Source organism: Camelina sativa, chromosome 9 (assembly GCF_000633955.1).
Source record: "Camelina sativa cultivar DH55 chromosome 9, Cs, whole genome shotgun sequence".
NCBI lineage: Eukaryota > Viridiplantae > Streptophyta > Magnoliopsida > Brassicales > Brassicaceae > Camelina > Camelina sativa.
Window position 1 is genome coordinate 850,433 of NC_025693.1, and position 16,593 is coordinate 867,025.

At 37.8% G+C, this 16,593-nt stretch overlaps 4 protein-coding genes and 1 pseudogene across 5 annotated transcripts; 3 read left to right on the forward strand and 2 right to left on the reverse strand.

Moving 5' to 3' along the window:
- Positions 163-5,109, forward strand: LOC104714881 (cleavage and polyadenylation specificity factor subunit 3-II-like). The gene is made up of 16 exons (XM_019229826.1): positions 163-328; positions 425-602; positions 705-777; positions 874-991; positions 1,134-1,207; positions 1,315-1,451; positions 1,550-1,613; positions 1,789-1,854; positions 1,965-2,034; positions 2,181-2,285; positions 2,503-3,293; positions 3,466-3,968; positions 4,080-4,199; positions 4,290-4,422; positions 4,507-4,665; positions 4,760-5,109. Exons 1-16 carry the CDS (start codon positions 304-306, stop codon positions 4,922-4,924), a joined length of 2,781 nt encoding a protein of 926 aa, XP_019085371.1. The 5' UTR covers positions 163-303; the 3' UTR covers positions 4,925-5,109.
- Positions 5,159-6,936, reverse strand: LOC104710103 (pentatricopeptide repeat-containing protein At2g01740-like). Its single transcript, XM_010426644.2, has one exon. It carries the CDS (start codon positions 6,838-6,840, stop codon positions 5,185-5,187), a length of 1,656 nt encoding a protein of 551 aa, XP_010424946.1. The 5' UTR covers positions 6,841-6,936; the 3' UTR covers positions 5,159-5,184.
- On the forward strand, positions 9,612-13,513 carry LOC104710104 (microtubule-associated protein 70-3). Of its 2 annotated transcripts, none has more exons than XM_010426646.1 (12): positions 9,612-9,821; positions 9,904-10,202; positions 10,371-10,456; positions 10,894-10,959; positions 11,056-11,226; positions 11,326-11,496; positions 11,596-11,751; positions 11,861-12,007; positions 12,130-12,201; positions 12,295-12,816; positions 12,911-13,104; positions 13,212-13,513. In XM_010426646.1, exons 2-12 carry the CDS (start codon positions 9,938-9,940, stop codon positions 13,249-13,251), a joined length of 1,890 nt encoding a protein of 629 aa, XP_010424948.1. In that variant the 5' UTR covers positions 9,612-9,821; positions 9,904-9,937; the 3' UTR covers positions 13,252-13,513. The 2 variants fall into 2 exon arrangements, with proteins under 2 accessions (XP_010424948.1, XP_010424947.1); XM_010426645.1 differs by having other exon boundaries at positions 13,209-13,511.
- On the reverse strand, positions 13,575-14,245 carry LOC104710107. The gene has a single exon (XM_010426648.2). It carries the CDS (start codon positions 14,222-14,224, stop codon positions 13,676-13,678), a length of 549 nt encoding a protein of 182 aa, XP_010424950.1. The 5' UTR covers positions 14,225-14,245; the 3' UTR covers positions 13,575-13,675.
- On the forward strand, positions 14,335-16,210 carry LOC104710106 (annotated as a pseudogene).

Sequence of the window (16,593 nt, forward strand, 5' to 3'; positions counted from 1 at the left end):
AAAATTAATGGGCCGTAAGAAAAATCACTATAACTTTTATTGGGCCGTAAGAATTATCATCAACGGCTAGATCTCCGACACGTGTACCGTTTCGAGCGGTTCCGATGTTACTGAACAATTTGCCGCCATTCAAATTCGTTTGTCGACCTAACTTTGTTGTGTCTTCTCTCGCCGCTTTTAAATTTTCTCCGGTCGCCTGACTTTAGTGTTCTGATTCGAACAAATACGATAATTAGTTTGTCTATTGAAGAGTTTTTTAAAACCAAAATCTAATTTCGGAATTTGTGTTGAGTGACATCTTCCATGGCAATCGATTGTTTTGTACTCGGTAATATTTTAAATTGTCTTCTTTCAGTTTTGCTTCTTCTTTATGTTTCACGATATCGGAATAAGAGTGGTGTTCTCATCGTTGTGGTGTTGTTAGGTGCTGGACAAGAGATTGGAAAGAGCTGCGTAGTGGTGACGATTAACGGTAAAAGGATAATGTTTGATTGTGGGATGCATATGGGCTGCGATGATCACAATCGATACCCAGATTTTTCTCTCCTCTCTAAATCCGGTGATTTTGATAACGCCATCTCATGTATCATCATCACTCATTTGTACTGATTCTTCAAACCTTGAATGTGTCCCCTCAAGTAGTTTTCTTAGTTTTTGTGGGATCCTATGGGTTTTAATTGTGTTTGTTTTTGAGTGATTGATAGTCATATGGATCATGTTGGAGCGCTTCCTTACTTCACGGAGGTTTGTGGGTATAATGGGCCAATTTATATGTCGGTGAGTAATATCGTCCTCAAGGTGTTCGATGAAATGTTTGAGTGAATTTTTTTTCTCAAGGTAAAGAAATTTACATTGTCTTGTCTCTCTTTGTAGTATCCCACAAAGGCTTTGTCTCCATTAATGCTTGAGGACTACCGAAGAGTAATGGTGGATAGAAGAGGCGAAGAGGAGCTATTCACCACTACCCATATCACAAACTGCATGAAAAAAGGTATTTGAAATATTGGATTTAATTCATTTTAAGGTCTTTGTGTATGAACTTGTTTCATCTGGTTGATGAATGTGTGACTTACTTCATAAATCCAGATGCAGTTTCTATAACTTGGCTTTCTTTTTTTCTTTTTTTTATGTAGTAATCGCAATAGATTTGAAGCAAACAATTCAGGTTGATGAAGATCTTCAAATCCGTGCCTATTACGCAGGGCATGTAAGACATTCGTTCTGGTTTTAGAGAACTTCTTTGGACTTCCTTCTAAGTTTGTTATGTTTAGAGTTTCTGCATTTCTTAAAGCTTTATTTTGTAATGATCATAAGGTCCTTGGAGCAGTGATGGTTTATGCAAAAGTGGGAGATGCAGCAATTGTGTACACTGGCGATTACAATATGACAACAGATAGACATCTAGGAGCAGCTAAAATTGACAGACTCCAGTTGGATCTTCTCATATCAGAGTATGGAAAACAAATACAAACTTGTTTGCTGGTATTTTTCAGCAAACTTACAAAGAACTAGTATGTATTCCTGATGTATGTTTGACTATGCGTTTTAGGTCCACATATGCAACTACCATTCGCGGCTCAAAATATCCCCGGGAGAGAGAGTTTCTTCAAGCTGTATGTCTACTTGTAGATATAAACACATGGTTTCTAAATTTGTTTTTAAATGGTTTTTGATTATAATTCCGGCATCACTTTTGGCTTGTTCCTGATCAAAATACTAAACTAGCCCTTTAGGAAAGGCTTAAACTTTTGTTTGGTAATTGTCTGATATCTCAGAAAACTCTTCCAGGTTCATAAATGTGTTGCTGGCGGCGGGAAGGCACTGATTCCTTCATTTGCTCTTGGAAGGGCTCAGGTCTGTCTTCTTACAGAATAGGCTCCCTGTGATAGCTTTGAAACAGTCAGTTAGTTAAACTTGCCTGTGCTTCTCTTATGTCTCATTGACAATTGCGTTTTCTTGTTCAGGAACTCTGCATGCTGCTTGATGATTACTGGGAGCGTATGAATATAAAGGTTCCAATTTACTTCTCATCAGGTCTGTTTAATCACCACCAATCCTCATTTGAAATCAATTCTGTAGATAAGTCAGCTCAACAAAGTCGTGATTTTATTTTATAAATAGTGATCTCTGTCTATCTTCTGAAGATTGCTGTCTCTAAAGATCAATTTGTATCTTTCCAGGTCTGACCATCCAAGCAAATATGTATTACAAAATGCTCATCAGCTGGACAAGCCAGAACGTTAAAGAAAAGCACAATACACATAACCCATTTGATTTTAAGAATGGTATGCGATCTAACATTTGCAAATAACTTTAGAACGTTGAAGATAATATTTATATCAAATGGACCCAAAACTTTACAGTGCTTGAAAAATAAAGATAACAAACTAGTGGTTCTGTACTTGATCAATACCATCCTTTGCGTCCTTTGTTTTTTTCTTATCAACTACCTTAGTTCTGCAACTCTGCTTGCTGTCTAACTACTACCTTAACATTCTGCAGTTAAAGATTTTGATCGGTCTCTTATACATGCGCCTGGGCCATGTGTTCTCTTTGCAACACCTGGTATGCTTTGTGCTGGCTTCAGTCCTCACACAGATGCAAAAGGAATAATGGATCTCACAAAGTTTCTTTCCCCAAAGAACGTTGTACTCGTGCACGGCGAAAAACCCAGCATGATGATTCTTAAGGATAAGATAACCTCAGAGCTTGACATCCCCTGTTTCGTTCCCGCCAATGGTGAAACAGTTTCAGTAGCTTCAACCACTTTTGTAAAAGCAAACGCTTCTGATATGTTCCTTAAAAGCTGCTCCAGCCCGAATTTCAAATTCTCAAACTCTACTCAGCTCCGTGTTACAGACCAGAGAACTACAGACGGGGTTTTGGTAAGAGAGAAGAGCAAAAAGGCAAAGATTGTTCACCAAGATGAAGTCTCTGAGTTGTTACATGAGAAAAACCATGTGGTCTCTTTAGCTTATTGTTTTCCAGTGAAAGCTAAGGGAGAATCAGATAATGATGCTGATCTGATCAAACAATTGTCTGCAAAGATCTTGAAGACAGTGTCTGGTGCTGAGATCCATGAATCTGAAGACTGTTTGCAGGTTGGATCTTTCAAGGGGTCTTTGTGTCTGAAAGAGAAGTGTATGCATCGAACAGAGATAAGCAGTTGTAGTGAAGCTGTGTTCTTGTGTTGTAACTGGTCTGTTGCAGATTTAGAGCTTGGCTGGGAAATCATCAGTGTAATGAAACTAATAAATCTAGATAACACCTGTAAGGTCAAAGGTGATTTATTGTAATAATGATGTTAATGTTAAATATTAATTAATCTTGTTTTAATTAGATTCAACAGTAATTGTTTTAATTTTAAAACAATCTTTTTAAAACTGTCCGCCATGGCTTAATAAGCGTTTTCTAGAGAGAGAGAAGAAACTCAATCCTCTTCGTTGGTTCCGTATCAGAAGATAACTGATGTCATCGACTTCTTCAGACTCCACGGCGGCGCGTGATCAACATGCGCCACTACTCCGCCCGCGTCGCGAAGGCTCTTCTCCTTCATCAGCCAGACCTACAGCTCTCGCCGTTCTATTGGGACGGATCACCGGCCACCGTGCACCGTCGATGCTTGTGAGAGAGACGGCGGCGCGTGCTCTGGAGGAGAGACGAATTGATTGGGGTTACTCGAAACCTGTAGTTGCTGCTGATATACTCTGGAACGTTGCTCTGGTGCTTGCGTCGGCGGTTATGCTTGTCGGTACCGTCGAAGAAAGACCTAACGAGCCGATCAGGGTTTGGATCTGTGGGTATGGGTTACAGTGTTTGATCCATGTGGTTTTGGTTTGGTCTGAGTATTGGAGGAGAAACACGACGCGTAGAGCTAGGGATTTGGAGTCTGGAGATAGTGCCGCCGCCGATCATGAAGATCACAGTGAGTATGAAGAAGAAGACAGTGACAATTCAACAACTTACAGGTTTGATTGACTAATCTCAATTTCATGAATTTATGAAGATGAAATTGATGTTTTTTTTTGTCGTTATGTGATTGAATTTGCCATTGGGATGATGGATTTGTTGTTAATCAGTTTTGCTAAAAGATGTGAGTCTATAAACACTGTGGTATCATTCGTATGGTGGATCATTGGATTCTACTGGGTTGTTGGAGGTGGTGATAAGCTTTTAGGAGAAGCTCCTAATCTTTACTGGTATATCAGATTCTCTCCTAATCTCTAAGCTCATTCAATTTACAAGAATTATTGTTTCAGTGTGATCCAAATCTTTCCGGGCTTTTGCAGGTTGTCGGTGACTTTTCTGGCGATTGACGTCTTCTTCGCCATTTTCTGTATTGTTTTGGCTTGCCTTGTTGGGATAGCTCTCTGCTGCTGTCTTCCCTGCATCATCGCTCTTCTCTACGCCGTTGCAGGAACGGTATGAACATGAACATGGATAGCCTCTCATCAATCTTTGTTGACTTTAAAGACTTACAAACGCCTTTTCTTGTGGCTTATACAGGAAGGAGTATCAGAGGCTGAGCTCGGTGTTCTTCCCCTTTACAAATTTAAGGCTTTCCATACCAACGAGAAGAACATTGCCGGACCTGGCAAAATGGTTCCTATACCGACCAAAGGACTATGCTTAGCAACTGAAAGAACACTGCTTGCTGAGGATGCGGTAAAGCCAATTTACTATGACAACAGTTTTGTTACATACAAACTTTGCTTTTTTGGAGTTTCATAGGTTTCTTCTACTTGATTTTTCTTGACAGGACTGTTGCATATGTCTGAGCTCATACGAGGATGGTGCAGAGCTTCATGCTCTTCCTTGCAACCACCATTTTCATTCGAACTGTATTGTGAAATGGCTTAAGATGAGAGCAACATGCCCTCTCTGCAAATACAACATTCTTAAAGGAACGACTGACGAATCTTGAAGACAAAACCCAACTAAGAAGAGAGAGTATTATTCTGCACATATGGATACAGAATCCATTTTCTCAATTAAAACACTTCTGTATATATTTATATAACTATCAAAATCATGTATCTTTTGTTAAAAGCATCCATTTTTAAATGTAAAAGATGACAATTTACAAATGCCCTTTACTATATTTGCCCATATTTGAGAATACAACAGCTGCTGATGATGCCTATAGTTCAAATCATAAGTTCAAGAACAGCTCACTTCATTGTCTCATTGTTTGCTGCAATCTACATCACTTACTGCTGTTGCAAGCCCTCTTTTCTGCATATCGAGAAGCAAATCCGAAGCAGCGGTCATGTTTCCCTCCTTTTCATAACCTCTAATCAGTAGATCAAAAACAGCCAAATCAGGGCATATTCCAATTCTCAACATTTCATCGAAAACTTGTTTAGCCTCGACCATCAATCCCTTGCTAGCTAACCCATAAATCAATGTTGTATAGGTTAACAAATCAAGCTCGAGACCTTCTTGAACCATTTTGGATTTTAACTTAAACGCATCCACCAAATTCCCTTGCTTACACAAACCAGCTATCCAAGAAGTGTACATGAACTTATCCGGAACAAGTCCAGCCTCTGAAATTTTGCAAAACAATCTCTCAACTTCTACAAAGTCTCCTTCCTTGCACAAAGCATCAATAAGCACCGTGTACATAACATCATTAGCTTTCTCAATACAGAAATAAGCTACAGCTTCATGTAGTTGTCCATTCTTTGCAATCCCATCAATCATAGTTGAAAGAGCTACAACATCTGGCTCAAAGCCTCTCTCAACTAATTTGTGGTACATGTCAACTGCAGCCTTCATGCGCCCGGATTTAAAATATGCATTCATCATTGTAGTAAAAATCATCATATCAGGAACAAAACCACCTTTCTCCATACCTTCTACAATATCAGTTGCCTCCTTTAGTTTACCATTACTGCAAAGGCCTGATATGATTACGCCATAAGCTGCTATATCAAGTCTCATCCCTTGATTGAGCATTTTGGCCAGAAACTTCATGGCATTATCCGAATCTCCTTTCTGGAAATACCCATCGATAACCGTAGTGTATACAAGAGAGTTTGGCTCGACTCTATCCTCGAGCATCTGCAAATACATTTCCTCAGCTCTCTGCATTTTCCCTTTCTTGCAGAAACCATCTATTAAAGCAGTATAAGTAACAACATTCAGAGACATCCGAACGCGTCTCATTTCTTCGTATAACGAAACCACAACCTCCAAGTCACCAGCTTTACAGTACCCATCAATCAAACAAGTGAAAGTAACCACATTTGGAGACAAAGCATCTCTCTTCATACAGTTAAAACTCTTCAAAGCCAACTTTAACTCCCCGGATTTGCAGAACGTGTCAATCCAAGTACTATAAGTAACAACATTGGGTGAACAACACTTGAACATAACACCCATATACACAAAAACCTCATCTAACATCTTCATCTTGCTAAACCCATTAAACAGAGAATTAAAACTAACTACGTCAGGCTTGCAGATAAACCCATGAGAGGCTCTTAACCTCTCTAATACCAAACAAGCACTTCTGATATCGCCATTTCTACAATACCCATCAATGAGAGAGTTATAAGATATAACATCTGGTTCACACCCGTATCGAGGCATCGAGTGGACTATATCTTGAGCGAATTGAACTTGCCCTAATCTACAAACAAAGGATACGACCGAATTGAAATAAGAACGATGAGGAGTGTAGCCTCTGGAGACTAAGTAAGCTAAAAATTTGAGAGAGAGAACGCCGCAATTGGAATTGATGAGCTGATGAATATGCTTGTTGCAGGTGAATGGGTCTGGAAAATTTGAAGATTTTCTCAGCCGAGAGATAAATTGAAGAGCTTCTCTGACCATTCATGGGCATGGGATTCTTCAGACGACTCGAAAGGTAACAACTTTGAAAAGATTGATAACATTAAAATCAAAAATCCAACGGAGAAGGCTTAAACCCTAAAGAAGCGACCATGGTTGATAGGGTTCTAAACGCCACTGTTACGGTAAAATACTCTTTCTTAGCGAGAGACTTCTGCACACAGAGCAGGTCACAGCCCAATAGAAGAAAGAAGATAATCAGTAAAAGCCCATTCTGAAGCTCACTCTGAAGCCCACTCTGCAACGGTAACAAACACATCCTAAGTTCAAGATTTGAGATAGCAACCAAAAGAATCAATCACACTTTTTTAGTGATTGAATTGTATTAAATTCGTTTTAAGTAATAACATACGTTGATTGAGTAAACTGGACGAATTAGCCTCAGCTATATTGTTCATCAAACTAAAGAAAGCTATAAAACCATAATTGAGGGGAAAAATTTATAATTTTTGTACAAATTTTGAAAAATACTTATTTTAAAAAATACTTATGTAATATAAACTATTAAATAATCAATTTCTTCAATAATTTACTAGACTTCTTTAAAAGTATATAATTATATTTTGTTATATTTATTTTAAACCCACGCGACGCGTGAGATATTATCTAGTTTCATAATAAATATAATTAAATGTAATTAACCTCTTCAACAACGTTTTCTCTAACTATCTTATAGAATTTATTATCTCCATATATCTGGTGAGCTATTGTCCAAAAATGGCAATTACCATCCCCTTTAACATCTTTTTCATGTCTGTTTTACCCCTTCAGGCCTAGAAATATAACCTGCATTTGACTCATGAGGACGTGACTTGTAGTGAGGACATATTATATGGTTAATAATGAAAATTCTAAAGAATGGTCCGTTGGTAGATTTACTTTTCAAATCTGATAGTTTTTTTTTGGCTAATTAGCTATAGTTTTAAACACTTGCATATAAAGTCACATGGTCCATGGTCCATGGTCCTTTTATATCCTAGAAGACCCATTGGAGAAAATACAAGACATACAGTAGTAGGAAATGTGAATCTTTTCTTTAAATTGTTATAGTGACTATTGTTGATTGATATAAAACATATATCTTCATAAAATATCATTTTGTCCACAAATTCATTAATTATTTTATTTTACTTAGTTATAGACCCAAAAATATTTAGTAAGAAAACTGTTATAAAATCTCTTACAGAATTAATATATATCTCGTAGGCATGAATTAAAAAAATGGATTTGTGTGTGACGCAAATTAATGAATCGCTCTCGTCGCTTGACTGTGACTGTGACTTCATTACTTACACACAAAATCAGGACTATAACCATATTTAATTATTTTTAGGGAAAACGTCCTATTTCCCCCTCGGAACTATCATATCGTATTAAATCCACACCGAACTTTGACCTTGTTCTATAGCTCCTTCGAGCTTAAGTCGTCCACCTATTTCTACCCGAATTCGTAATTCTATTGCTATTTCTCCAATTTTTTTGGTTTAAACGGTTTACTAACAAACCGACACAAATCTGGTATGTAACCAATTTTTCAAACCAGACAACATTAAAAATTTGACCCGACCCGTAAACAATATGTCTAACATATTTTTCTTCACCCGGTTTTTGAAACTAAAAAAAAATTACTATTTTGTGAATTTTGATTTCAAAATTACAAAAGTACATTGGAAAATCATTGCAATTAACCAAAAATCATTTCAATTGAGATTTGATAATCTGTCGATAAGGATGAACCAATCTAGTGTCGTCGATGTTACCCACGTCTTTCGTTTTCAGATTTTTTTTTTCTGGGCAAATTTTAAGATTTTTGTTCATCGGTCAATTTTCATAGCAATTTGAATCATCTCTTTGATTCCTTGATTCCATTCTACGCCGTGAATCACTTCCATGACCATTCCTTATCCATCCATTACACACCTAAAGAAATCAAGACTCATGATTTTGACCTAATTCCATAAAACAATCGAAACTACATTAAAAAAAAACCCAGACCTGGTCATCATTATTATCATCGTCATTGTCGTGAAGACAAGAAGAGTGAAGACCACACAAAGACTCTTTGATCTTCTCCGCTTCACCACCACTAGAAGACGACAGAGGAGATTAAGCCACATCGATATCATCATCTCCTCTCACCACAGACGAGCCACAACATGATTTGCTCCGCCCAGATCCCATCTTCTTCTCAAAACAGCAAACTTTATGCTAAAATCACATCATTGCCAATTTGCCACAAGACCCAAAAGTTTTTCCCCAGTCTTCTTCTATCTAATAACCCACATAATCGAAATCCTCAATTCAAAATCCAAAGGATTAGTCTACCTTGGCTGACGAGAGATTAATGAGTTTTATGCAAAGGTTTCTCAATTGTTTTTAAGCTTTATTTTTTTGTGGTTAAATTTTCAGCTTTCTTCATCCGGTTTGATGGGTTTAATTTTAAAATCGGGTTGAAATAAGATTTAATCCGGTTAATAGGATTTATTAGTTAGTTAAGCAAATATTAAACCAATTATAAACCGTATAAACCAAATTTATGGAGAATTAGATGAGAAGTTTTAATCCGAAGAGAAAATAGCAATAGAACTATGGATTCGGGTAGAAATAGGTGGACGACTTAAGTTCGAAGGAGCTATAGAACGAGGTCAAAGTTCGGTGTGGATCTAATACGATATGATAGTTCCGAGGGAGAAATAGGACGTTTTCCCTTATTTTTACTCATAAAAACCTCTTTTAAATCCTTTTGTTTTTTTGTCTCCCCCAACCAAAAAAGAGAAGTTGCTAATTTTCTCACTTGCTTCCTGTATCTCAAAGCAATTAAGCGCCGGTGAAAGAAGCCGAATTCAAACCCTAACCCCCTTTTGCTCTCCTCCTCCTCAGATTCTTCTTGACGATTCAGTGTTGTTTGCGCTTCTTTATTTCTACATTTTGCTTTTTTTCGATCTGAGAATGTGCTGATTTAGGTATCTGCGTTTCCTTTTGTGTTCTTGATTTGACTTCTCTGGTGGATTTTGGGACTCATTGGTTGCGATTTTTGATTTGTAGAGTTGGTTTATAGATCGGGATTAAAAAAGAAATAATGGAGGAAGGTGGATATGCGGCGTTTGAGGTTAACAATGGAGGACGACCAACGGCGAGTGAGTTTGGTACGACGGCGAGATCTTCTTCGCCGTCATTGACTATGTCTTCTTCTTTCCGCGAAGGAAGTGGAGGAGGAAGTAGGGGTTTATCTCGGCGGAGGTCAATGAAGCCCAGTTTTGACGCGGATAATGAGTTCATTACTTTACTCCATGGCTCAGATCCGGTTAAAATTGAGCTTAATAGGCTTGAGAACGATGTCAGAGGTACTCTATCACACTCGATCTGTTTCTTACTGTTGGTTGGTTTCAAGTTTCCCGTTGACATTTTTTGGTTTTTGTAATTTGATAAAATTTGGGGGGTTTTTAATCTTTGTCATTAACGTGCATGAGTGTCACTTGTTGGTTTTGAAACTTTGACTTTGTGGGGTGCAGATAAAGATCGGGAATTATCTGAATCCCAAGCTGAGATCAAAGCTTTGAGGTTGTCTGAACGGCAGAGAGAGAAGGCTGTTGAAGAGGTTAGTTTTGATTATATATGGATTGACAAGATGAAGCAATTCATTGAATTGGAGTTCTATTCCCTAATCAACTTAGTTTTCCACATTTACAGGACATTGTGATTATTATGTCTTGACAAATATGTGAAACACAATTTGAGTTTCTAGATTGCCTTCAGTAAAACTGTTACATTTGTCTATTAGTTTCTGCAGTTAATTTGTCATTTCCCTATCCTTTTCACCATATTCTTGAAACCTTGTCTCTAGAAGATGTGTTATGAATTGGCTCTCAATATTGTTATAGCTAGATTTTGATATGCTTTGTGAGAAAAAATTTTGTTCGTGTTTGCAAAAAATTATGTGTGTATGAAGCTTATATATTCAATGTCACAGAAATCATCTTTTTTATTCATCTTTGTATACGCTGACGCTCTACTTGTTTAATTTGATTGCTTAAGCTTACCGAAGAGTTGGGAAAGATGTCGGAGAAGCTCAAACTAACTGAAAACCTTCTTGACAGTAAAGTATGTTTGCAATGTATCCTCTGTTGCTTTTTATTATCTCAATTTTTTTTTCTTCTTTCTGGATTATGTATTTGATGTTATCACATGTTGTCACAGAACCTTGAAATCAAGAAAATTAATGAAGAAAAAAGGGCTTCCATGGCAGCTCAATTTGCTGCAGAAGCTACTCTTCGAAGGGTTCATGCTGCTCAAAAGGATGACGATATGCCTCCTATTGAAGCCATTCTCGCCCCTTTAGAGGCTGAACTCAAGCTGGCGAGACATGAAGTATTTTTCTTCTGTTCAACCAAATATATATCGTATATCTTGGCTTATTGAGTCGTTTTTAAAATGGGGAATCCGGTTTTGCATGTTTTTAAATTGTAGATCGTTAAACTTCAAGATGATAACAGAGCATTGGACCGCCTAACTAAATCGAAGGAAGCAGCTTTGCTTGATGCTGAAAGAACCGTTCAGTCTGCTCTTGCCAAGGCTTCAATGGTTGATGACCTCCAGAATAAAAACCAAGAGTTAATGAAACAGATAGAAATTTGTCAGGTATAACTTTCACCTCTTTTAAGCAGCAGTACTCTAAATTCCTGGATCTCTCTCCTTCGTTTTCTTGAGCCTGACTTGTTTATCAATTGCTTAAATTAGGAAGAGAACAGAATTTTGGACAGAATGCACAGACAAAAGGTGGCAGAAGTTGAAAAGTTTACCCAGACTGTGCGAGAGCTTGAAGAAGCTGTTCTTGCTGGTGGTGCAGCTGCAAATGCTGTGAGGGATTACCAGAGGAAGTTCCAAGAAATGAATGTAATAATTAACTTACACGTATAGTGCCTCAGTAGCCTATTGCTACCCTTGTACTTAAAAATTCAATTCATGTGCTAATCATAGCAATGGCCATTAATCCTGTGCTTAGGAAGAGAGGAGAGTCCTTGATCGGGAACTCGCTCGTGCCAAAGTAAGTGCAAGCAGGGTTGCAACTGTAGTGGCAAATGAGTGGAAAGATGGTAGCGACAAAGTGATGCCTGTTAAGCAATGGCTCGAAGAACGAAGATTTTTGCAGGTTTTTCTTGAAATTTTCTTTTTGGGCTTCTGTTGCTGCTTTGAGTTGTGATTCATATTCACCGAAACCCGTAACTTGAGTAAGTACATTCTTTGACCACTTTCCTGTTCTTTTTTCCACAGGGAGAAATGCAACAACTACGTGACAAACTTGCCATAGCTGATCGAGCTGCAAAATCTGAAGCTCAGCTGAAGGTAAGAGAACCTTAGTTAGGACTTAGGATCCATATCTTTAGTTTTCCTTATGTCCAAGGCTTTAATTTGAATTGCTGCTTTTGCCGTTTTCAGGAGAAATTTCAACTGCGGCTTAGAGTCTTAGAAGAGAGTTTAAGAGGGCCTCCAAGCGGTGGAAACCGGTCGACACCTGAGGGAAGAAGTATTAGCAACGGGCCGTCCCGAAGACAATCCATTGGCGGAGCTGATATTATTCCAAAACTGACATCGAATGGATTTTTCTCAAAGAGAACACCGAGTTCTCAGTTTAGATCTTTGAATGCTAGTACAAGTACAATATTGAAGCATGCTAAAGGAACATCCAGATCATTTGACGGAGGCAGCAGATCTTTAGATGGGAGTAAACTACTAACAAACGAACCCAGATCAAAGTTTCCAGTGAACCAGTCTTCTGAAGGAAAAAGTGGAGACGAGTCACCTAATTCAACAAAACAAGGAGAATCGGACAAAGCAGCAGCGAATAACGATAGTGTCCCAGGAGTATTACATGATTTGCTTCAAAAGGAGGTGGTAACTTTAAGGAAAGCTTCTCACGATAAAGATCAAAGCCTTAGAGATAAAGACGAAGCTATTGAGGTCAGTCATTAGTTTTACACTTTTACAGGAAACGATTTGCTTCTATTTATTTATATTCTCTGATTGAAATACTCTGTCTTGTGTTTTGCTTTAGATGTTGGCGAAGAAGGTTGAAACACTAACAAAGGCGATGGAAGTGGAAGCAAAGAAGATGAGGAGAGAAGTAGCTGCAATGGAGAAAGAGGTTTCCGCTATGCGTGTGGATAACAAAGGATCAGATAGTAGAACGAGACGTCCCTCTACTAACGCAAAAGGAGCTTCAACAACAGCACAGTTGCTTTCTGGAAGGTACTTGACATTTCTTATTATAATGATCCAATATAATGATTATAAGTTACATTACTCTTTTAACTTTACAGTTGAATGTTTTGTTTGCATAATCGGTGTCTTAGCAGAGGCTCAGGACGAATGGGGATGACGAGGAGTACCCAGTGATCAAAGAAGTCGATTCCACGAGCAAAAGAATATGAATCTCAATCAGTGGTTAATAGATTGAAGGAATGATAAAAAGCATACAAATGTAGAAATCCAATATGGGAAGGTTTGTGTGCTTCTCTAACATAGTAAGATTTCAAGGTAAAAAAAAAACACGGGAGAGAAACACTGATTTCAGTTTTATGGCTAACTTTTGTGCTGGTGATGTTTATTGGTTTTCTTATATATATAGATAAAGAGTTAGGCTTGTGTTTTAGTTACCCTTTTCAGCCTAAGTATGTATGTGTTATTTAAATCTTATTCTGGCTTTTGCTTAGTGTGACTGTTGCAAATCCTGAAATTAGTTCAGAAATAGAGGTGAGATATTGAAATTTTCATCAACATTCATGGACCATAACAAAATGTCAAATATGAATACTGTGATTCATGAGTTGAGTCTGGTCTCCTTGAAGGCTTGAAAAGAGAGTCCCTTTTGAATGTAATGAATCTGTGATGGATCAAAAGGACCTCTCGCTCTATCAATCTTCGTGATTACTGCTCTCTCCGGCAACACACTCCTCGCTGGATCCACCGCCGTTTCTCCGCTCAGGCACGACGACACTCCTTTAAAGATGATAACTTCCACTTCTTCGTCATCAACAATGGCCGTCACTATAAGCGCTTCTTCTCTACACGACTGGCTATAAACCTCCAGCATCGCCATCTCCTCATTGTACCCGTACGCTTCATCTTCATCTTCACCTCCTCCTACGACGTCGTCTCTCACCCTCCTCCGAGCACAACACCGGAACGCCTTCGAAACTGCTCTTCTCTCCGCCGCTAACGCCACCACCGGAGGCACCGTGAAAAGGGTATTCAAGTTTGTGAACGAGGGTATCTTAGTCAGTTGAGCTTTCTGTCCGAAAACGAATAATCCGGCTGTGCCACCGCATGGATTCGCCGGCGTGATAAGCATTGTGCTACAGTAGTGCATGAGGACCGTGACCAAAGATTTTGTTAGTTTTGTCTAGATAAGATTTTTTGAAAGGACTTTTACAAATAAGGGTAGTACTAATGAGTTAAATTACGTCAGAGTGCCACTCACTACAGCTATTACCAACTTAACAGTCGCTTTCGGATGCCTCTCTCTTCAAACCACTGGCTACTTACTCAACACTGTACCAACTTCAATCATTTCTTGCTTCTCCACATTTTTTTGTATCTTTCTTCATCCCCAAATCCTGTTATCACTTCTCTAGGGTTTTCCATTACTCAAACGAAAGCTAAATCATTGATCTGCAATCAAATGGCGATCAATGATCAGTTTCCTAATGGGTTAAGAATTCTCGTTGTAGATGATGACACTTCCTGCTTGTTCATTCTCAAGAAAATGCTTCTCCGTCTCATGTACCAAGGTCTACTTCAAAGTTCCCACCTTTTCTTAGATTTTAATCTCACATTTTGTTGTTTATCTAAGTTCTCATTGTTACTTCTTTTTTGTTTGCAGTTACAATTTGCTCACAAGCTGATGTTGCGTTAACCATTCTAAGAGAGAGAAAAAATTGTTTCGATTTGGTTCTAAGTGATGTACATATGCCTGGTATGAATGGTTACAAACTTCTCCAACAAGTTGGTCTCGAAATGGATCTCCCTGTCATTAGTAAGACTCTGTTCTTTATTGTCTGTCTCCAAAGATTGAATCTTTATTGTGTCTTTGTATCAATGTTTCCTACACTCTGTTTTCTAGTGATGTCTGCTGATGGAAGAACAACTACAGTCATGACTGGAATCAACCATGGAGCTTGTGATTATCTAATCAAACCAATTCGTCCTGAAGAGCTTAAGAACATTTGGCAACATGTTGTTAGAAGGAAATGTGTAATGAACAAGGAGCTTCGAAGTTCCCTAGCTATAGAGGATAACAACAAGAACAGTGGCAGCGTCGAGACTGTTTTCTCGGTTAGTGAATGCTCAGAGGAGAGTTTGATGAAACGTAGGACGAAGAAGAAGAAGAAGAGAAGTGTTGATAGAGAAGATAACGAAGATGATGATCTTCTTGATCCTTAGAACTCTAAGAAGTCACGCGTTGTTTGGTCTATTGAATTGCATGAACAATTCGTCAATGCTGTAAACCAACTTGGAATTGACAGTATGATCCTTATACCTAAACACTATATAACATTTGTATAAACTTATATTGAGATGTGCTTATAAGAATTGCTCTTATTGTTTCAGAAGCTGTACCAAAGCGGATTCTAGAGTTGATGCATGTTCCTGGTTTGAACAGAGAAAACGTGGCTAGTCATTTACAGGTTTCGTTCACTGAATCTTAATTCATGTATAGCTCTCTCTATAGAGGTTCTAACTGAGTGAGTCAATATAATTGCAGAAGTTCCGATTGTATCTGAAGAGACTAAGTGGTGCGGCTTCGCAGAGTAAAGACACGGAGTGTATCAAAAGATATGAAAACATTCAAGCTTTGGTTTCCTCAGGACAAGTACATCCACAGACATTAGCTGCATTGTTTGGTCAACCAATAGACAATCATCTCTCTGCTAGTTTTGGTGTTTGGATTCCTAATGATGATCTTGGTAGATCACAAACTCAAAACTTTGCGGTTGATGTGTCGTCCGCTTCTAACCGTTCTGTTTCTGTCACTAATCCGATGGCGGTTCATGGTCTATCTTCCTCTGCAAATTTCAGTCAGAAAGATGATGTTAACAACAACACAGACCACAGAATCAGACAAGGTTATGGATCAAATGTTAATGAAGAATCTTGGATCTTGGAAAGATCTTCAAGACAACGATATTGAGCAACAACATTGATGGGCATAATAAGAAGAGTAGGCTCGTGTTTGTTCTGAAACTTTTTCCTTCAAATCTTCAGAATGGGAAGAAAAGCTTGTATCTGCAGCTTAGAACTTGTATTGTATTTGCTAGCTAGCTTTAATGGGAATATAACCATGTTTTAATCTCTAGATTTGACTACCTATCTTTTTAATACCAAAACTGAAAATTTTCATTCTAACAATTTTTACAATGTATATATGAGTTATTAAAACTCTAGAGACAACTCCAAGGAGATTTGCGTTTGATAAACTATCAACAATATATATTTTCTTGAAAAGTACCCTAATGTTCTTTTCCTTCTAGATGTGGTTTTTAAAATGGTAATATAAAATCATGAAAAAATACAATTTATAATTTTGTTTTTAATTAAATATGTAATTTTATTTAAAAGTGAAGACAGAACTTGTCTTTTTAGACAATAGAAAGTTAGTTTAGAAAATTTCCACCAAAAAAAAAAATAGTTTAGAAAATAAAAAAACATATGGTAGTTTTGAAAATATATACCTTATAT

Excerpts from the sequence above, each read along its gene's own strand:
- LOC104714881 (XM_019229826.1), top strand. The coding sequence starts at position 304 with ATGGCAATCGATTGTTTTGTACTCG. Across the intron at positions 992-1,133 it reads CACAAACTGCATGAAAAAAG|TAATCGCAATAGATTTGAAG; the intron begins GTATTTGAAATA and ends TTTTTTATGTAG. Across the intron at positions 4,200-4,289 it reads GAAGCTCCTAATCTTTACTG|GTTGTCGGTGACTTTTCTGG; the intron begins GTATATCAGATT and ends GGGCTTTTGCAG.
- LOC104710103 (XM_010426644.2), bottom strand. The coding sequence starts at position 6,840 with ATGGTCAGAGAAGCTCTTCAATTTATCTCTCGGCTGAGAAAATCTTCA.
- LOC104710107 (XM_010426648.2), bottom strand. The coding sequence starts at position 14,224 with ATGCACTACTGTAGCACAATGCTTATCACGCCGGCGAATCCATGCGGT.
- LOC104710104 (XM_010426645.1), top strand. The coding sequence starts at position 9,938 with ATGGAGGAAGGTGGATATGCGGCGTTTGAGGTTAACAATGGAGGACGA. Across the intron at positions 10,457-10,893 it reads GAGAGAAGGCTGTTGAAGAG|CTTACCGAAGAGTTGGGAAA; the intron begins GTTAGTTTTGAT and ends TGATTGCTTAAG. Across the intron at positions 12,008-12,129 it reads AAGAACGAAGATTTTTGCAG|GGAGAAATGCAACAACTACG; the intron begins GTTTTTCTTGAA and ends TTTTTTCCACAG.